Below are 23,003 nucleotides of genomic sequence, written 5' to 3'. Positions count from 1 at the left end.
GTTTAATTAAGCTTCTACACTGTAACTACACTCAACAAAAATATAAACCTAACACTTTTGTTTTTGCTCCCATTTTTTATGAGATGAACTCAAAGATCTAAAACTTTTTCCGCATACACAATATCACCATTTCTCTCAAATATTGTTCACAAATCTGTCTAAATCTGTGATAGTGAGCACTTCTCCTTTGTTGAGATAATCCATCCCATGTCACAGGTGTGCCATATCAAGATGCTGATTAGACACCATGATTAGTGCACAGGTGTGCCTTAGACTGCCCACAGACGGTTAATGACATACCAGCAGCTTGTGACGCCTGTTGCTTCGGTTTGTGACACATCCCTCAGGCTGGAACATATTGTGCAGGGAGGCCGTCCAATGGCCAATCAAATACTGGCAAGCACACAATCCTGGTGGATTACTTTGTAATGTGAAGAAAATATTCCTGCTTTCTGCCTTGTAAATGTCCGGATAAAAGATAGACCAGCTGTGGCTGTGTTAACGTTCAAGAGTTGTGCTTTATGTTGTGTTTTGCCATCTAATAAGGCTTTAAACTCACTAATGCATTTCATGTCACAGCAGCAGCTAAAGCATCACACCAACTCCAATGTTACCCTGTCCTTTGTTTTATTGCATGGCCGGTTTAGGCTTGAATGCCTGTTTAAGACAACTGTGTCTTTAAAGTTCCTCTCTGGTCATTGATTAAATCTTTATAAATTAATCTCATGAATCACATATTGAGATTTTTCCCATGGGAATTTTTCCTTTCTGCTTTAAAATCGGATAGAACTCTGCATTGTTACCTCCTTTCAAATGTGTGCATCTATAAAGTCCCCTCCTCTGTCCCCACATACCCCTCTAACATTCACTGCAGCTCGAGCACACCAGCTTACCTACAAGCTCTTCTGAAAAACTGTAAACTACTCAGAACTCTTCATTTTCAGTACGCGGCAGCTTCAAAGTGGAAATGCTCAGCAATGTTGTTGGCTGCTTCCTACTTCGCCAAAGAACGGGGCGGAGTTATGCGATGATCGACATACGTTTGTCCATCCGTCTGTTAACCTCTCTGTGCGCAGCATTACTCAAAAATAGAATAACGGATTTGGATGAAATTTTCAGGGAAGGTCAGAAATGACACAAGGACCACCTGATCAGATTTTGGCAGTGATGCGGCTTACAGTCTGGATCCACGGATTTGTTTAAGATTTCTATATCATTGTGAGATAGCGGCATGGCGTGATTGTAACTATGACAACAAGTGAACGCGACATCAGCCGCCTGCTGACGATCACATGATTGCGATCCTACCATAAATCCACCACTGCGGACTTATCAGGACTTATCCGTCAGAAATCATACAAGGACTGAGCAGCCTTGGTGGAGTACTGCTGTTATATCTTGTAGCACATAAAAATATATATATATGGACACATTAATAAGGTTAAAAAACTTTTTCAATGGAGAGAATCTTCAAAAAAATAGCATTTGTTGGGTGAACAAGTAATGAATTGAGTCTTCTTTGCAATGCCTTACCAGTCAGACAAAGCTGGAAGTTGTCCTAGATGATCCAGAAATCAAGACTCACTGTACTGGTTTAGAAATATTAACCTGGAAAGAACAATATGAACTGAAATGGTGAAGGCCTTAAGGTGGATCATGCATTATAACCTCATTTTAAAATCCTGTCTTTTAGAGATGCTCTGCATTTTCGGCCTTCACACCAAACAAACGTGCATAATGAAATTACATTGAATCAACTGGCACATAATATATATTGAGTAGAAAGTCTTGCAAAGCACTGACAAAGTACTGGCTGGAACTTGGGCTTTAGGCACATTATAATGAAGCTGCCATATGTGCTGTTGTATGTACACTGTATACAGAATGGCAGGGTGTTTACAGGCTGCTCAGAGTGGAAGGTACACCAATGAACTGGGTATTACTGCCCCCAGCATGTTTCTGCTCCAAGGTTTATGCATTTATGCTCCAAAGAAAGTGTTTTTAAATATATTTGGTGTCCGTATTTGGGAACTATGAGTTACAGCTCTAAGATAGGTTGGGATTATGGTTGAAAACAGCCAACAATTAAAATGATATTGTGTCTCATTTTCTAAAGTGTGTTAATTGCTTTTGTAAAAATACTGGATTCACTGCTGATTCTTGTTGTCTGTCTCTTTCCAGAACAGTACCATCTGAATAACTCAGCTTACGGGCCATTTGGACAAGGGCTTCCACACCCACACAGCAACCACAGCATAGTGGGACTGAACAAATATACCTCCCTCAAAGCTGTGGGTAAGTCGGACACATGCACAAAATGATGCTGACTCCATCTGACACAGTAACCTTTACAGTACAGTAAGCTGGCAGTGCAGGAGCTGTCAGCTGATGAGGGTCTCTTTGCCTTGTGGCAAACAGAGAGTTGATCTTAAAGAGGAGCCCCCCCAGAGTGTTCCTGCCTGACACCGCGGTGTGACTGGTTAGGTAATGTTTATCGTCTAAATGTTACGGAGAGACTGAAGTAAACTGGCGTTCAGGAGAAAAGAGGGAGGGAAGTGTTATTTTTGCTACTGCAACATTTAGTTGTTTAATTTAAGACTTCGATTGTAGTAAAAATCCCTTCAGAATACAGAAATATTTTAGCCTAGTCTAACCAGACAGCCCAGGTCAGTGCCAATGACAGAGCTCTATGATACTTCATGTTACAGTGCCTGAGGGAAGCTCTTGGTCAGGAACAAGCTACTGGAGCAAACATGGAAGCTATGTGGGTCGGGAATTTACCAAAGTCACCTGCTCCTGATTTCAACAACTGGAAGATTTTCACATTTTGTTTTCTATGTATTTGGTTATTTCTAACAGTTTTGATTGCATACGCTTTTAATTTCTAGATGAAATGATCAGGCAGCTGACATGAATACAAAGCATCAGTTAATGCATCTTTATTTTAGTGTTTTTTGTAAATGTATCTCTCTGGTCATTGATTAATCCCCTAGAACTCATCTATGTGCAACTCTGCACCGTTGTTTTCTCACCGTTGTAGTGCAAAGTGGAAACCAAATCAGAGGAACAATAATAACAATTGAAGCCCAAACTGCAAGCAGACCGGACACATTTCTTGGGTTTGTTTTGTGTAAAACTCTGGACACTTGAATCTGTGTTGAGAACATGATCAGTACAATGCAGATTCAAGAAAGAAATACTCTGACATGGTGTCCACTAAATGTGTTAATAAGGTTTAAAAAAAATAAAATTCATTGGAAGGGATCTTTAAGAGAATAGTCTGAAATGACTTTTTTGTTATAATTTCTTTCAGTGTCTAAAGACTATTCTGTCTCACCAAATGTAGACTTTCCTTTTATTTTGTGGGGTACTCTCTCCTCTTCCACTGTTTGTGTCCTACAGTTTTCAGAATTCCCTTTGCCACAGGAATAAACAACCTCTAAAGAGCAATTTATTTGCTGAAAATTAGCAGTTTTGAAAGAGATTTGGACCGGGAAATAAACCAGCCCTGTTTGGGTCTTTTGGTGAATTAACCATTTTAATGACAGTCCTTGTTTCCTTATATCAAGCAAAATAAGAGATTCTCTGAAGCCATTTTTCAGGGAAACCGTTGCTGCTTTCTGTTCTTAGCACCGCCCAAGACTATCGTGATTGGTTTACAGAAAACAGAACAAAGAAAAAAAAACAGTTTTTTTAAAAAAGTAGAATGATAATGAGGTGCAGTCAGACCATTCTCCAGCATTGGAACAGCACTGTGAAGATAGGTCTATGTGAGATTAAGTTCTAAGTGTATAATGTATGAACTTTAGTGCCTGCAAAACTTCACACAAAGTAATGAACTGTAATATCACATTCAGGGTGATGAGCTTTGCAGTCAGTTATGGCACAAAATGACAATGGTTCATGGTTGTCTGAAACCTCAGTGCGCTGCTCTGTTCAGTAAATGAGTCAACTGGGACACAACACTAGGCCAAAAATAGTTTGCAGTACCACAAATGGACACAGATCTATCATATCTAATTATTTTCTTACACACATCTTTCCTCATTTGACCCTCTCTAACACTGTGCTTGTATTTGTGTGTTCTTTCACTGCACTTTAATTGACGCCTCCAGATGTGATTTTGTAAGAGATTTGTGATGTAACTGCGAAGCTACAGAATGTAATGGAGGCTGTAGGGTTTTTACCAGGTGACTCTAGAGACTGTTTGTAAAGGTCACACACATGTTGTTGTCCTTGAATAGTGAGTTTAACAGTGAACTGAGCTACATCCATCCTTAGGCATCCCATTAGAACAAAACAAACCTTTACCAGTCAGCCAAAGGCAAAACTTCTTGTCAAGATAAATTTCATTTGTTAACCTTTATAATCTGTGGAAGGTGGATGAAGCATGACCGCTACTTTCCAGTAACATCTATCTTTACATGCTGTACATACATGTTTCTACTTTGAAGAGGTGAAAGTATAGACTTCTATACTGGACATGTTTTACCTCCTGAGATAAGATGAGTTGCTGAAAGATACTAAGACTAAACCAATTAACAATTAGATAAGCCCCCATTAGTGTCAAACTTTAGGAAATTAGGTCCCCACAACCCCTATAATTACCCCCCCCCCACACACACACACACACATGTTTGTTTTTCTATACCGGTGGGGACTTACCATTGACTCCCATTCATATCTAACTCCTAACCCTTACCCTAACCCTAACCTTAACCATCACCAAATCAATGCCTAACCCTAAACAAACGTTTCTGCACTTTTACATTTTTTATTAACAACAATATGGCCAAGAAAACGGTGTTGCCACCCGTGGGGACCTCATTTTAGGTCCCCACCGTAAGACAAGTCCCCACCTTTATAGCAAATAGTCAGGTCAAAGTCCCCACCGATATAGCAGAAACAAGTACACACACACACACACACACACACACACACACACACACACACACACACACACACACACACACACACACACACACACACACATACACATACACATACACATACACACACACACACAGGGTATTTATAAATCTATGATGCTGTGTCCCCCTATCCTGACACACATACCTTTACCTCCATCATCTCTGTTGCACTCCTCAGTTCCTCCCTCCTCCTCGTCGCTCTCGCTGCCTTCTGCCCTCCCGTGTCTCAGCAAAAGAGGAATGCCGCTAGTATTCATTCACCTTGGGGGCATACAGCAATTGGAAATACTTAAATCACCAGCTTTCCCCTTTGATCTACTTCAAACTCCCCCTTTCATCCCGACCTTCTTTCTTCTGACATTCTCTATATGCAATCTTTCTGCTTACTTAAAGTTATTTTATTTCTGAATTTTGCATTTTCTGTCGAATTTATTTGTAATAGGGGAAAAATAGAACTTTCAGTTTCTGTGTGTTTCTGATGTCTACATGAAGCCTCATTTTGCTCATATTATTTTGTTAGTCATCTTGTTTTCTGTATCATATTAAGGCATTCTATTGTTTTGCTACAACTTCACATCACTTTCTACTTTAGCTTTCATGTATTCTTTGCTGTACCGTTGATCTTCCATCCTAACATCCCGACATTGGCCACAATAAGCTATAAGCTACACCACATAGTGTGTATGCATACATACAGTATGGACCTGAATAAATGATTGGCTAAACACTGATGTTTCCATGCAAATGCACTACAACTAGCAAACAGAAATGCTCTGTGGCATGTTTCCCAATGATGAGCAGAACCCCATTGATTCTGATGCTGTATCAGTATGGTTGGGGCACAGATGGCAGGAGCTTCAGGCACGATTGCTCAGCTGGCTTGTGTTTCTTTGGGAAAGATATCAGTTGAGAGGGTCAGAAGCTGTGACCCACAGTGCACATTTGATGACCATGATATCTGTGTATTAGTGTCATATGTAAGGCAACAGAGGAGCAACTCTTCCTCATGTGAAGAAGGAAGAAAATGTCAATGCAGGATGATTCAGATTCAGAAAACTTTATTTATCCCCAGGGTCCAATTAAAAGACACATAGAGCAGGCAGCGCAACGACGCAAGAAACTGAGTACAAAATAAATAAATTAAAGATAAAGTAATATAACATAAACAAATACAAATAAATATAAATATATATGTAGAACAAGCAAGATAAGAATAAAATAGAATAAAAAGAAACACAGACTTTGTAACATACTAGTGCAAATACGAATGAACATTGTATACAAGGTGCAAATTGGCTTGATTTAAGTACATGTGATCATGAATATTCAGAGTTGTCATGTTTGAGAAGTTTGAGGAATTCTGAAGAAGTTTCAAGTCTTTGTGTGAAAGTCTCAAGTAAATTTGGACAAACCTGTGGTAATTTTGGACAATTTTATATCATGTCAGACACATTTCATGCCAAAATGAACTTTAACATTTAATCTCTTTAAGGTCAGTATACAGAAGAAAAAAAGTTTTTTTATTAATTAATTTTTATTTACTGTTATCTTACATACTTTCCCTGTTTTGTTAAATTACAGATCCAGTGAAATCACAGAAGAAAAGAATAAATTTATGCTAACAGTTTAAAAAATCTGAATATTGTCCATATTTAAAAAAAAAATAAAAAAATCTGTAACTGTATAAATGCTAACTTGCCATTTAAAAGTGTTGGGGAGAAAAATTACAGTTTTATATTGTATAGTTTAAAAAATGTGTGTTAAATTGTTTTTGAAGTAGACTTTCTCCCTATTTTTGTTACTACCTGTAGTATTTGATCAAATCAGAGGGGAAAAACCACAAAACTTCTTTTATATAAATGGTAATTTATTCTCAATCCTAAAATTACTTTATTGTATGTTTTGTAAGTAAATCAGCAAAATGTATTATCATAAAACTGTTTGCTGTTATTTCGAAGAAAAGAAATTATACTGAAGACTTAATCCTATCTCATTTGCCAAACTGTTTATTGTACAGATTTTTCCAGATTTAATGAACTTCTGATAATACATAGAAAAAAGTTTTGAATTTTGTGTTTTTCATAGAGATCAGTGGTATGAAAGTGTTACTAATATTCTGTCCACCACATCAAAATACATGAAGGCTACTAAAGAGAATATTTGTCCAATAAGAATATTAGAAATAATACATTTTTATATACTATAATATGATAATTACAACAGCTGCATTAAATATCTTAAATATTTTCAAGAAGATATATAAACTACTGCTTATTCCCTAAATGATACGAGTCACTTTCATACCTCTATGTGTCTCTATGGCTCCTTTTTACTTTTTACTCTCAACCTCTGATGTAGAGATTCCTGGAAACTGACAAAATATTTTCAGGTAAACAGTGAAGCTTTGCAAAAACTCTGATTTGTATGCGCATTTTAAATGTTTATTTTCAGTCCAACTGAAAAGTCCATAAACAGAGGCTATAGTCACGGTCCTGTGTTTGATTCTCGCCCATGATCGTGTTGCAGGTCCTTCTCCCATTCTTCACCCCACTTTCCTGTCTTCCTCTGGCTCCTATCCTGTCAATAAAGCCAAAAAAAAGACCAAAAAACAACAACAAAAAAAAGGAATCCCAAACTTTTTAAACAGAGGACAAATAGGACGTTAGTCATTCCAAGATTCTAACGGACTGATACACTTTGCACAAGTATCTCAACTGCAAGATTCACGACACCAAACAATTTCTGTAGCTGAAGAATTTCTTCACAAACAGAAACCTAACAGACATGTCAGACAACGCTCTTCACCACCATCATCAAAACTCCAAACGTGGAAATATCTTATGAAAGAATGATGTTCATGCCTCGAGTCGAGTGAAGTTCACAGGTTTGGGAAATCAAAGTCAAAGATCACAGAAGCTGTTAAGGCAGCACATTGTGATTACATTTTTTTCCAAACGTGTGTTTTAGTGTTACCAAATTGACGCTTTCATTTGAAAGGACTGTTGCTTCTCCTTTAAACAGCTTCACAGTCACCTTCTGTACACGTTTCTAAAATACTCTGAGGAAGCTGAAGGAGCTGACATTACCGACAGGTTGGAGCCAGGAGGTTCTAGCATAAGTGCATCATGGATTAAGTGTGATTCAGTCATCAGTGTTCTTACAGTGACAGAGTCTGTGTTCGTGACAGTTCATTCTAGGCTGCTTCTCCATGTGACTCAGAACTGAATCAGACTGTGACAAATTGAAAATTATTCCAAAGTCTAAATGAGTTTAAAGATGGCGAAATATAGCATGTGTTTGCTCTAATGACTAAATTGTTAAAGGAGAATTCTGATGTTTACCAGTTTGTTTTGATAGCTTTGGTCATCATTTTGTATCAAACACATGAAAGACTGTAAATATTTCAGTTGGAACATTGTTTGCTCTCAGGTCAGGTTGTTAGGTTAAAGTTTGACAGGTAAAGAAATGAGAAGGATGATACAACTTGTGGCCAACCGAACAGTGCCTTAAATGTTCCATTTGGAGGAAAACACAAAAATGAGTACACACCCGAATTCCTCAGATGGAAATTTTGACTGCACAGAAAACTCTGTCCATGCACAAGTGGATGTCGTAAGCACAAATTTGAAACTGGTAATGAGTCTATGAACAGTTATGGATTCTGACAGCAGTTCAACAGTTTGGTATGTTTATTCTGTTCATGTTTTCCTCAAAGTGAATCTGGCTAATTTGGCCAGTGTAAGACTTCTTCGTTATAGATATTTGCACAATTAACTTAGAAATTCTGTAAAATTGTGGCATTAGGATGGAGTTATGGTGCTCCTGAACCATCCGGAGCACCTTGGAGCTCAGTGACACCAAGACACTTTGAGGGACCTGGGATTAAACTAAGAATGTTGTGATTAATAGACAAACTACTGTTCCACCTGAGCCAGTCATCATGTGTTTGTAACAGAGGAGGCTGCAGTCAGAGGACCCAACCTACCTACCTACCTGGATTATTCCACCCAAAGTACTACTTTCTGTAAAAATACTTGAAGTCTTAAAGGTTTATTCCACCCCAAATACCACTTTCTGTCCAAGAACCTATAGCTTTATAGTTTATTCCACTTAAATGATACTTTTTACCAAACAAGTTATGGTTTTAAAGGTTTATTTCCCTCAAATAGTGCTTTCTATCAAATGAGCTGTGTCTCTCAAGGTTTACGCTATTCAAGACTACACTGGGGCGGCTGAGGCTCAGGTGGTAGCGTGGGTCGTCCAATGATCGAAGGGTCAGCGGTTCGATTCCCGTTCTCGCCTAGTCATGTGCTGTTGTGTCCTTGGGCAAGACACTTTACCCGCCTTGCCTCCAGTGCTGCTCTCACACTGGTGTGTGAATGTTGGTGGTGGTCGGAGGGGCCGTAGGCGCGGATTGGCAGCCACGCTTCCGTCAGTCTGCCCCAGGGCAGCTGTGGCTACAAATGTAGCTTACCACCGCCAGAGTGAGAATGTGTGAGTGAATGAATAATGGGTCCATTGTGAAGCGCTTTGAGTGGCCAAAAAAGCGCTATATAAATCTAATACATTACATAGGTACTGGTAAACTTTGAAGTAAACAATGTTAATTCGCCCAAAAAGAGTTGATTAAAAAAAAGCAAGACTCCCAGAAATGCTGTCCTACAATTGTAGCCCTAAAAATGCAGCCCTCTCTGCTGCAGACACATGCTACCACCTGACCCAAAGCTGCCCCGATGTTTGAAACTAGACCTAAGTCATAATGGACTGAAATGTCTCTATAACTTCCTGATGAATATTTTGTACTAGATGGTACCTGTGTCTCACAAACTGTCCCCTCTTCTCCTTGTTGCAGCGGACAGTGCGTCTCGTAGCTACTACAAGAGCTTCCCACTCATGGACTTCTCCCATTACCAGCCTGTAGCGCCTCCTGCCTTCCAGCCCATACATCCCAAAGAGAAGTCGTACATCCACCAGCCCCTGCCAGCACACCACGACATCCACGCCCCCCTCACTATCTCCATCTCCTCCAGTCACCTCGAGCACTCGCGTCTCCCCAAGACCACCACCCACCCGTTGCTCTCCAGCTCAGCCTTCAAAGCATGGGAACCGACTGGCCGCCATGTCCACCGGCAGACCTCGGCACCGGGACACACGTCCTCTTCTATGCACAGCTCTGCCCGGAGACACGCCTACTCAGCCCGGAGGCAGCAGAGCATAGAGAACATGCCAGATCTCTTTAATCAGCCCTACGGAGGGATGTACGGGGGAGTAGGGCAGGGACAGCATATGCAGGTACAACATGCAGCTCAACCCTATTACCACCACACCAGACAGAAGAGCTACTCTACGCACAGTACGACTGAGGTGACTGTCTGAGCGTCACGCCTCAGAGAGCAGCCTGCCACTATCCTAAACACAACAACGAAAAGCTTTGGTGTTAACCACTTGCCAGAGTTTGGGACAGCTCGCCCAATATGTGAGGGATTAAACGAGGAGACTCATTCAGATGAAAGGGGGTGTTTTCATAAGTGGAAACAGTGAGATTCAGGAGCAGAACCACCTCTTCTACAGCTAGTAAAGGTTATTGTTAGTCTGCAGGAAAAGGTCTCATACATAAAGTCTTTAGACTCTTCCAAAAGGATATCTTACAACCACTCTCAGGCTCCTACAGGTTGCACAGTCTTCACAGATTCCCAACCTCTACAGTTTTGCCATTGCTGTGTGGTTTTACAGGCTTTATATTACTTTACACCAACTCTTACAGCAGGGAGCTTCATTTCGTCTCTGATCACGTTTTACATGTTGGCAGGAATAAACAGTGAGTTTGTGTTAGCCTAGTAATTCTGGATAAGAGTAGATACGGCAGATGATCAGTGCATTGTGGCTGTAAAGTCACAACCAGTCTCATGGGCAGGTTGGGTTGTTAAAAACATTACACAGTGAGCCTGAGACTGACAAAAACTGGAGCCAGCTGGCCCTACTTTCTAACACTGTCGGTCCAAAGAGACGTTCAGTGTAAGCATGCAGCTATTTTGATGTAAATGTAGTTTGTAGCCTTTTCTGTGGTTCACCTACAGGAGTTACACCTCAGGAACCTTTCACTTAAATTTCGTGGAACACTAGAAATCTTTCATATTTAGTGGGACCCATGTCCTTCTACACCAATCCACTGCTCCCTCTAGTTTAAAAGTATAGCTCAACATTTAGGGAGATGTGATCGTTCTTTTTTGCTGTAAGTTGGATGAGGAGATTGACACCGCTCTCATATCTGCTCGTTAAATATGAAGCATCCAAAAACAGTAAATTAGCCTAGCAGTACTAACAAAAGGCAGTTTTTCAGAAACATTTATGGGAACGGCCCTCTAATCAGCCCTTTTCAGCTTTCTGGTTCCATTGCAGTGTAGGATGCATTTGACTCATAAGGCGGCAGTATAATTTTGTGACATCTTTAACTGTGGTGCCAATTCCTGAGTGCACCAACAAATAGTAGTCACAAGATGTAGCTCCAATTATATGAGCACCGAATAAAACAATGGAAACAGTCGGAATGGTTCCTGCTCATTGTGTTAGCCCGAATGGCAAATTTTACATCGTTGATGATGATGTTAAAGAGGAGAAGACTGCTACTGGAAGAGGAGGCAGAAAGGAGTTCAACCAGCCACCTCAGCTCAGCAGTTTCTTTTAGAGTGACTCATCAGTACCCATATTTGAGAAAGTAATTTTTCTTCCCCTGAAAGAGGTCCAACAGTGGTGGTTTGGTGGCAAATATACACACAAAGGCACAGGCCTTCAGTTGACAACAGCCAGCCGTCTTGTCATGATGATAATTTTTACATCTCAGTTTTGTATGGATTAAATAAATCAGATATTACTTGTTGATTGTTGAGCTTTAAAGGACTTGGTTGATGGATTTTGTTCCCTTTGACCTAAGCTAAGCTAGCTGTTTCTCAAGTTTTGTCTTTTGCTTAGTCATCCTGCTACTAGCAATAGCTTTGTACTTTGAGTGTCATCAGTCTTCTCATCTGTCTGTTTGAAATATTGTCACTGTAACAAGGACATGCACACTATCAAGCTAATTATTGTAGAAAGTTAACAGAAATGGAAAAGTTAATATATTACCATGATAAATACTGGACTACTGATTTGATCATGACTGGATTTTTGGCACAAACATGAAATCAAAATACTTTCATTAAAAGACTTTGCAGTTGTGGTTTAGAAGTTTCACAACTCCAGTGGATCTGAAATTTGGCAGACAAAATCTGAGTATAAGGTCAAAAGTTATTGTTTTTTAGTTGGTAAATGACTTGTCTGAGGACAATGTGTAGTATCAGGGCAATACAAATACAAATTAGGCTACTTAAGCTTAAACACTGTATTATAGTTTCTGCATATGCTCTGATTCACGTCGGAGGAACTGTGACATCGGCCCAAGTCTGTGGATAGCTCTGCAGCCCAAAATCTGTGTTCACGGTTACACTTGCAAGGACAGTAGTTCATATGCCCTGTAGCAGTATGTATACATGGAGTATGTAGATATGAATTGTACAGAACAGAGTCCTTCAAGCAGACTGCAAAGTAGTAAAACAACAACTACATATCCACAGCTGTTCATGTCAGTATCTGCGCAGGAGTATAATACAATATGGCGTGTAGGGTGATAATCCAGTTAGAGCTAACTAACTGATGATATCAGAATATGAGATGTTTATTTTTAAAGTTCATTTAGATACATTGGACATTTCCCATTGTAATCTGTATATCACATACCATTTATTACTCATAAACCAGTAATAGTTCAGGTCATCTCAAGGCCCCAGAAGCCTTTTTGTGCATTACTTCGTCAAGTTCCCTCCTGTTCTTCTTGTAAAAACACCTCTACTACATTGCATCTCTCAGTCTACCTCCATGCACAGCTGTTCTCTCCTCGTTCTTTTCTCTCCCACCAGTTTTTCACAATGAAGCGCTTTGCATTCTTTGCCATCAGGCCAAGCATACAGGGACAGCATCCCTGGGGTCACATTAACTCCATGGTGAGGACAATGCCACCATCACGTCAGCTCCCATCAGCCTCCATCCCGACCAGAGAGAGGCAGAGGGGGGGACAAAGAGGGACAGAGAGCCAGAGGCTGGGACTCTTTAGAAAAGGAGAGAAAGGGAGGAGAGAGAAGAGAAAAATAGAAAAAACAAACATACATGCTGTGTGTTTTCCTTCCTTGAGGGAAGAAAGGGGAGGGAGTCAGTGTGAATCTGGGTCTCACAGTATTGAACTGTCTGGGTCATAATAACTTAGAGTATGTGGATGCCTGTATGCAATTTCTAACCCACAGGCCACATTGCAGGGGAATTCACTGAGGCATTTCTAGGCCTGCAGCATTCAACATTTCTCATTTCATCTCTGAAGCCTGGACAACAGAGGACACTGTGCAGAGCTGTTAGGAGCAGCAACAGTTGATGCCTCCACTGAACTTGTTGGTTTATGGATGAAACACCCTCAGGAACTGCACAATGAAGTGAACTGTTAACAGTGGGTGCACATTTGTCTGGAAGTGCTTCCATAAGGTTCTGTTATAATGCTTGTACTGAAAAAGTTGATGGGAAGTTATGTTTCGTATTCTGTTAAGTATGAAGTGCTTTTGTAGCAACTGAATTAAGTGTCAAGTTAAAAGATCAGTGTAAGTCAAACTGAGCCTAAAGGACACATGTTGTAATAGACAAATCACACATAAGGACCGAACGAACACCAAACGCAGATAAACAGGCTGTCTCTTTGTCTCCAACAACACCAAAAATCAAAAATTTAATTCTGGTGTCTCGTTTAGATTTGTTTCCACTCACATTGACAGATGATGTAACTTTCCCAGCAGCAAGTTTTCCTCTCCAGAAAAGGTTAGCCGACACTAACAACTGGTCAGCTCTACTATTTTACAGCCTCCCTCTCTCATATATAAACAGTGTTGTAAGCTTAAACTTTAGCATTCCATGCTGTTGTCCAAAATGGGTCTGAAATCTTAAATGCCCTGCTCTCCTGTGAGACAACAGCTGAAGTATGAGCTCTAGGTTAGGATCATTTTATATCTTTAATATGCAGCAGTACATTATCTAAAAACATGAGAACATTGTAAAGTCAGCATTCTCCTGGAAGCAGGATGTGTTACCAAGTAAATCTGGAAATGTGGTCACTACACCTCTGTAAATCTGCAGAAACAAGAAGCAATCGACCAAACACCTGTCAACATCTTGCTAAATTGGTTAATTTGTTATTTATACTTCCAGAAGATACAGAGTTACATTCATACAGAGCCATGTTTGGCCACCAAAAGAATTGAAGTTCATAATTCACATTCTCCTTTTACCCGTCTTGTTCCTAAAGGAAATATCTGATTCTTTAGCTACTAAATACTCCACTATGTTCCCAGGATAGTCTGTTTGATGCTACACTGTGAATTTTTGGAGCTTTCCACTAAAGCCAGCTGCCTTTTATAACCAACTGAAAGGCATTAAAATGTTCCTTGAGCATTGTGATTTCATCATTGCAAACATGTCTGATGTTACACTAGCCCTTTGTTCAATTTTGATTATAAGAAATATTGATTATAGCAGTAGTAGAATGAAAAGAAATTCTGATTCCTTCATAAAGGCATCACTGCAGCAGCTTTAGTGCTTTTATGTAATAGTTTTAAGCACCTAATAAAGATTAATGCTTTGATTTCACACATGAGCCAGTGATGTCAAGATCTAAAAAAACAGCTACATTAGGAAAATAAACTCTTTACGTAACCCTGACTAGCACAAATATAATCTTAAAATACCTGCTTTTGCACTTTCACTTTCCTATTCCCAAAATCTCAAACTTTTCATTGTTTCTAACTACAGAAGCAATTGTACGGTTTTATTCAAACCAGATATAAAATACAACACAACTACAAGCAAGTTTGGTTCAAACTAAGTGAATGTGACCTTTCCACAGAGGGAGACTTGTCACTCAGATACCTATAATAGGACTCACACATAAATGCTTCAGACTTTTACAGTGCTTTCATTGCTTCTACATTGCTAAACTGAATTGTGGGTCAATTGTTTTGCTTGTAGTGGAAAGTTGACGAAAATTCAACATTTAGTTTCACGGGGCAATGCAGGATCCAGCCAATCAAATCAAATTTAAGCTATGACAATCACACCAGCAAAGAAATCCCCCAAATGTCACACCCACGACAAAGCATTAAAGCAACACAACAGAGTCCAGAGTCCTACTAAATGATATGTGTCTGCGGGGGCGTTTTCGGGAATAAGAAGAAGCTGTGTCAGGATAGAAGATTGACAGTTGTTCTTTAACAGAAAGCCAATGGGTTATAACTTCCATGTAGACACTGGCAGCATCTGATTGGACAAACACTGTCACACCTGGACTGTCTGCCCACAGATTTCAAACTAACATGGTGGCTCATTTGGACACTTTCTCTAATATTACAGAAATACTTCAACAGTAAGTGTTTGTGACAACATTTGACATGAGAAGCAAACCATGAGGTTGCTATTTTTGTCTTCACTTTTGGTCAACAATGATTAGTTTGAAAGTTTTTCAGGAGTTTCCAGAGACATGAAGTCACACTGGACACAACTGATTTGCATAAAGTAGCCAAGACCTCAACTTTATGCAAATACAGAACAATCAATGTGACACCTCATCTCTCAAAATACACTGACAGTCATTAAAAACTTTGAGAGCATTTTTTTCAACATAATTTTTATTTTGAAGCCCGAAACTGGATTTTCTTCATATGAATCATTTGTTTAGCATATTGGCATACAGAAACAAAAACCTAAAGTTTCAAGAATGATTTCAAAATAAAGAATTTCACAAAAGAAAACAGCACCTGCCAAACACAAAGTCACAACAGTCAATACCGAGTATGGCCTCCATTTGCTTCGATGCAGGCAGCAATCCGTCGGCGCATGCTTTGGACCAGGCTTCTGATTGTGGGTTGGGAACAGCCCATACGCCTGGCTACATCACTGTAGCTCAAACCGGCCTCCACCATACCCAGTGCCCGGAGACGTTGTTCATGTGATAGACGTGGCATGATGCTGTTCACTGGACTAACAATGGTGGCCTGTTTTGGGCCTTTATATAGGCTTTCAAAACCCATTCTCAAATTGTGCAGATACTCACTGAGTATTGCTTGGTGTGTATTTGGTTCACTTTTGCAAAGTGACCAACCCATGTGCAATGAATCATGACAAAATGACAACTCATCATTATCTCAACTACCAGGGCACTAGATCATCAGTAAATCCACAATGAATAATTACAACCCCCCTACAAGTAGAATTCTGCGTACATTTCTACCTCAAAGTTTCTATTGACTGTCAGTATACATTGTGGCGCTACAAAAATACAAAACATGGAATAAACAGACCCTGTGAACACGTAGTACAAAGACCACTGAAGGCAAGCGTGTCTGTGTTGATTGCAATCCTGCACTCTGCATAGGCGGAGCGCTATGTTAATGGATATCAACGAACAACCATAAGTCTACTTCAGCAGTCTCATACTGAACCTCGAGATCCCCGCGAGCCACACATTGAACAGCACAGAGTCAAATCAAAGCAACATCTTAGTAGTTTGTTCTGTAAGTTTCCTGCTGCTCTCAGAATCACCTACCAACACACAAACACAAAACCAGCCAGTTATGGTAAGTGATGTGTTCATTATTGATTTAAAGAGCACTGCGACTCATCTCTCTTTCATTGAACATGTGCATCGGGTCTAGAATTACTTCATGTTTATCATCACCAGTGCACCAATAGATCCTGGGTAGGCAATCTTTTCCTCTTAAAGCTTGATGTTGTGAATTAAAATGTTGAGATCTGCTGTTTTAGGGACACAAGACCATTTTTTAAGCAATGGCTGTTTAGTTCCTCACAGTAAAGAAGTGCTTCCAATGATTTTCTTGGTATGAAGTCATGCATTTTTCTCCAAAAGTCTCTACTGGTCCTGTAGCAGAAACAAAACTACTTTTCTCATTATTTATGATAAATCTTCAACATCTTGTGGATATTATTACTCCATCTTTATATGCACATGACATTTCATTTTTTTTGGTTTTGGTCATGTGAACACTCTGAAAATAATTCATTTATAAATACTGTGTAAATATGTTTATTTAATTGAATTCACTATATATTTTATTTAAATAAGGGCTGTATGAAGCGAGTAATTTAGGAGCACTTATATTTGCTGTCAGATTTTAACAATTTATATTATTTCATATTGATGAAAGATGCATAGAGAAGTGAATAGTAGCTCAGTTGTGCAGTAGAGAAGTTTAAAGTCGGTTTACTGTCCTGTATGTCACTTTATCACACCGTGTTTTCACATCAGTAGCAAAACACAGAGGCACAAATGAACTCCAGAGTAGGACAAAGCAGTTGTAAAGCAGACAGGTTGTGTAAACCACTAAAAAGTTTTCTGCTGTGTAGCTACACGATACTGACTGATATGAGACGCTGTGCAAAGGCAGTAGAGCAGAATATGAGCTCGGTTTGCAGTGAAGGATTTGTGAGCATGTTTTAAAGTGGAGTTTTGGTGCTGTGTGAAGATAAAGAACTGTTAGGCTGCAATAGAAATAGTTTGTTTACATCACTTTGAACTACTGCAGAGTAATGAATATATGAGAACAGAGCCATGTTAAATGTATAAATGCAACTATGATTGAAAGTATTGGTGTGAAATACAGTATGTAGCAAAAATGTGTATATACTGTATGTACTTGTACTTCTTACTACAACAAAACAACTACTTTATACCCAAAATGTTGTAGAGATGTTCTTTACAAAAGATTGTTTAGTAACTGATGCCACTTTTGAAGATGAAATATTAAAGATTGTAAAATTAAATAAGGCTTTGGTTGGACTTTTAATCGTGCCATGTGTTCATGTGGAAGACACATTCTTTGGGGTAAACTACAACAACAGCAAACCCAATAACTGGGTCTTCTATGGTCAACACACTGAACGGCAAAACTCCTTGCAAGGAAAATGTAAATGACAGCAGTTGGGTCAAATTACATTTACATAATCAATATAGATTTATTACTCCGCCAAGGAATGTGACAGAGTTATGTGATGATCAGCATACATTTGTCCGTCTGTTAGCAACATTACTCAAAAACGGACAAACAGATTTGGATGAAATTTTCAGGGAAGGACAGAAATGACACAAGCACCAAGTGATTAGATTTTGGCAGTGATGTCAGCCATGTGTTCGTTAAAGATTTCTGTATGTGGTAATACTACGAGGGTTGAGGTATTCTGGCTAGTTATCAAATTGCCAACAACGCCACCTGGGGGGGAATTTCACCCCCAGGAAATCCTACCAGAGGAACCACCACTCCAATCCAGGAAGGAGGTCACACAGGTACAAGAGACACTGGAGACAGACGTGACACCAAGGTGTGCACTAAAAAAAAAAAATAATAATAATTTACCAAATATTTGATCTGTGAAAATAACAATATTACAAAAAAACAAAAACCTTAGTGGCGGTGCCACAAGACAGCTCAAATAATGGGTGGCAAAATAAATACAGTCCTTTAGGACCTCCAGGGTGCAGCCACCGAGCATCTATCCACTGAACTCAGGGCTGAGGGCTTACCAGACTGGGATGACTGACTAAAAGGGAAGGGGAAGGGTCCAGCTACGACACACCACACGTGCAAAAATAAATAAATAAAACGTGAACGGTCACTCAAGTGCTCTACTATACACAGAGTGAGGGGCCCACCGCCTCAGGAGGAATCAGCCAGCCACTCGTCAGACAGCCCAACAGTTCCTGTCCACAGAAAGAGAAATACGGTTAGCCACAGGAACAGAAATCTCTAAAACTGCCCTGACACCACACTATAATCGCACTGAACCCTGGAGGTCACCACCAAGCTAATCAGGCCACCTGTTCACCCCAAACAAATCAAAAGCAATCATACAAAACCCAAAGAAATAACCGGAGAACTAAACACAGAATCACAAAAAAAGAACAAACAAGTCACAAACTCGGAAGAAAAAAAAAATTCTAATACTAATAATTTTAGCAAAAACAATAACAGGCGACAGGGACGCGCACACCAGGATTGTCTTTAAAACATCATAGAACCAAGGCAGCAATTCCCAATGAGCCGAGAACTTGCTGAAAGAAACAGAGACAGAACAGCAGCAGCTTGCTTCAGATGTAGAGCTGCTCGTCGATAACGCCGCAGCTCCTCAGGCATCAGGGGAGACAGCCACAGAGGACCTGCATGATCCCTGCCAACAGCAGTCAGCAACAGTCATTTCATGTGCAGCCCAGCAAACAGTCAAACTGACAAATGAGCTAGCCTACCTCACAAATCCAACGCAATGCCTCGGTTATGCCCCGGTCCGAAGCCACACACACACCCGGCTCCCAACCTTCGGCCAGGATATGGGCCAACTTCTGCTAAAAGCAGAGAGCAAATCAGATACCACACAAGAGACGCAGTGACTGCGTCGGCACGTACCTGACAGGTAGGTAGAAAATTACTCTGCCAGCATCTCGAGACTGCCACAGCAAACAACACTGCTGAAAACACTTCAGCTCCAGGTAGAGGATGTGTGTAGACAACATGCAGCCCTCCCTGATATAATGGAGTGTAGCACCGCCCAGTAAACCAGGTGCATCAAGATGATGACTCCCAGCTGCACACACTTGATCTAATACAGCTTTGGAGACGGACTCGGCCGTCTTGCCACATGTATCATATCCTGTACATCACATATAGATAGCGGCAAGGCATCACTGCAACTATGACAAGTAAACACTACATCAGCTGCCTGCTGATGATGACATGATTGCGATCATACTACAAATCGACTGCTGTGGACTTATCGGAACTTATCCGTTGGGAATCATACAATGACTGAGCAGCCTTGGTGGAGTACTGCACTCTCTGAGTGCTTTTCTTGTTATTAAAAATGATGGAACCCAGTTTGACCCAGTTGTGTTTGAGTTGTGAGTGAGAGGAACAAAAGCTGCAGTTATAATCGAAAGATATCTATAGACAGAGCTGGAAGACAAATTCAGATCCTTTGCTTCAGTAAAAGTACCAATGCAGCAAAGGAAAATGTAGTAACTGCTCTGATGTGATTCCTGATAGGTGTTGTTTACCACAAATGGTACCTGAAATACATGTGTTACTAATTTTAATAATTTCAGTGGTACGTGTTTTTCAGTCTGAGAATGTTGGGGTAGGGATGCAGCGTATAGCCAGAGATGAGTTCTATTCAAGGGTGGTCTTCTTTTTGAGTGAGGGGTCTTCAAACATGACCCAGATGTTGAAATTCTATCCTTTACCAGAAGGTATAAAAGCGACCTGACTTCTTTGTTCGGGGAGGTTCATTTTGACTGGATCCTCCCAGGCAGTCTCTCTGTCTGATCGATGCTGTTCTTCCTTATAATAAAACTTTTTATTAAGCAAATCGGTGTCACTGGACGTTTTAGTCAACATCTACACATCCTTGATGTATAAGAGAAACCACAACAAAAACTATGCCTTTAAAGGAAAAGTCCAGAATGAAAAATCCTTCTGCAGTGAAGTGCAAAAGTATTCACAGTAAAATGTGAAAAAGTAGCCACAATATTAAAGTGAAAGTACTGGTTTGGACTCTCTGATATCTCTCATATACATACATCATATACATCTGTGTAGAAAAGACATGAAACATCTTCAAAACCAAAAAGACCAATCCATCTGCTTTTTACCGAAGCGCTTGTGATTATACAGTGCCTTGCGAAAGTATTCGGCCCCCTTGAACTTTTCAACCTTTCGCCACATTTCAGGCTTCAAACATAAAGATATAAAATTTTAATTTTTTGTCAAGAATCAACAACAATTGGGACACAATCGTGAAGTGGAACGAAATTTATTGGATATTTTATACTTTTTTAACAAATAAAAAACTGAAAAGTGGGGCGTGCAATATTATTCGGCCCCTTTACTTTCAGTGCATCAAACTCACTCCAGAAGTTCAGTGAGGATCTCTGAATGATCCAATGTTGTCCTAAATCACTGATGATGATAAACAGAATCCACCTGTGTGTAATCAAGTCTCCGTATAAATGCACCTGCTCTGTGATAGTCTTAGAGTTCTGTTTAAAGCGCAGAGAGCATCATGAAGACCAAGGAACACACCAGGCAGGTCCCAGATACTGTTGTGGAGAAGTTTAAAGCCGGATCTGGATACAAAAAGGTTTCCCAAGCTTTAAACATCTCAAGGAGCACTGTGCAAGCAATCATATTGAAATGGAAGGAGTATCAGACCACTGAAAATCTACCAAGACCAGGCCGTCCCTCTAAACTTTCACCTCGAACAAGGAGAAGACTGATCAGAGATGCAGTCAAGAGGCCCATGATCACTCTGGATGAACTGCAGAGATCTACAGCTGAGGTGGGAGAGTCTGTCCATAGGACAACAATCAGTCATACACTGCATAAATCTGGCCTTTATGGAAGAGTGGCAAGAAGAAAGCCATTTCTCAAAGATATCCATAAAAAGTCTCGTTTAAAGTTTGCCACAAGCCACCTGGGAGACACACCAAACATGTGGAAGAAGGTGCTCTGGTCAGATGAAACCAAAATGGAACTTTTTGGCCACAATGCAAAACGATATGTTTGGCGTAAAAGCAACACAGCTCATCACCCTGAACACACCATCCCCACTGTCAAACATGGTGGTGGCAGCCTCATGGTTTGGGCCTGCTTTTCTTCAGCAGTGAGAGGGAAGATGGTTAAAATTGATGGGAAGATGAATGGAGCCAAATACAGGACCATTCTGGAAGAAAACCTGTTGGAGTCTGCAAAAGACCTGAGACTGGGACGGAGATTTATCTTCCAACAGGACAATGATCCAAAACATAAAGCCAAATCTACAATGGAATGGTTCACAAATAAACGTATCCAGGTGTTAGAATGGCCAAGTCAAAGTCCAGACCTGAATCCAATGGAGAATCTGTGGGCAGAGCTGAAGACTGCTGTTCACAAACGCTCTCCATCCAACCTCAGTGAGCTCGAGCTGTTTTGCAAGGAAGAATGGGCAAGAATTTCAGTCTCTCGATGTGCAAAACTGATAGAGAAATACCCCAAGCGACTTGCAGCTGTAATTGCAGCAAAAGGTGGCGCTACAAAGTATTAATGCAAGGGGGCCGAATAATATTGCACGCCCCACTTTTAAGGTTTTTATTTGTTAAAAAAGTTTAAAATATCCAATACATTTCGTTCCACTTCACGATTGTGTTCCACTTGTTGTTGATTCTTGACAAAAAATTACAATTTTATATCTTTATGTTTGAAGCCTGAAATGTGGCGAAAGGTTAAAAAGTTCAAGGGGGCCGAATACTCTCGCAAGGCACTGTATGTGACATCATTAGATTAATAGTGAAGTGTCAGTGTATCAGCAGCATGTTACTGTTGTAAATGCTGCATTTCAACTATCGGTACTTTATATCCAGTTTCACACACAGAAACAGAGGATATATCAGAAGGCTCATGATATGATGAACAGGAGAAGAAAGAAGGAAAAAAGTTCTGATACACAACTGGGATTTCTGTTTATAGACTTTTTCTGTAATCTTTGATTTTTAGAGAGATACTGGATCACTTTCCACCACTGTCTTTAGAGAGGAGAGTTCATTGAGCTCAGACTCTGTTTCTGTCAGCCACAGAGCAGCTCCTCTTGCTACTTTTGGAGAAAACAAACTGTCTTTACACTCAGTGACAATATAGTAACAGAACAGGTGCAAAATTTTCCCAGATGGGTCTTGAAGCAGATAAAATCACAAACATACCCAGCAACCACTAATTTCCCTATTTTGAGTAAACACTTTCAGGATTTACATGTTGCCTTGGCATAACACACACTAGCTGAAACCACTGTAGTGATCCTGTAATGTCACCTTGTGGCTGTTCTTGGGACTACATAAACCCAAAACACCTTTAATCTGGTGTCCTAAAATCTTATCAAATCCTACCAAACTTCCATCCATTATCGATACACCGCCTT

General features: G+C 40.1%; 1 protein-coding gene across 1 annotated transcript in view; it reads left to right on the top strand.

The window, feature by feature from the left end:
* shisa8b (shisa family member 8b) overlaps positions 1-17,854 on the top strand; it is a 75,151-nt gene extending 57,297 nt beyond the window's left edge. The window contains exons 4-5 of the mRNA XM_022199015.2: positions 2,182-2,295; positions 9,784-17,854. Coding sequence (XP_022054707.1) covers positions 2,182-2,295; positions 9,784-10,307 — 638 coding nt within the window. The 3' untranslated portion in view covers positions 10,308-17,854. The remainder of the gene's footprint in view (positions 1-2,181; positions 2,296-9,783) is intronic.
* The last annotated feature ends 5,149 nt before the right edge of the window (positions 17,855-23,003 follow it).

This window comes from Acanthochromis polyacanthus, chromosome 19 (assembly GCF_021347895.1).
Source record: "Acanthochromis polyacanthus isolate Apoly-LR-REF ecotype Palm Island chromosome 19, KAUST_Apoly_ChrSc, whole genome shotgun sequence".
NCBI lineage: Eukaryota > Metazoa > Chordata > Actinopteri > Pomacentridae > Acanthochromis > Acanthochromis polyacanthus.
The sequence above is the reverse complement of the archived record's forward strand: the minus strand, read 5'-3'. Positions and strand labels throughout refer to the sequence as shown.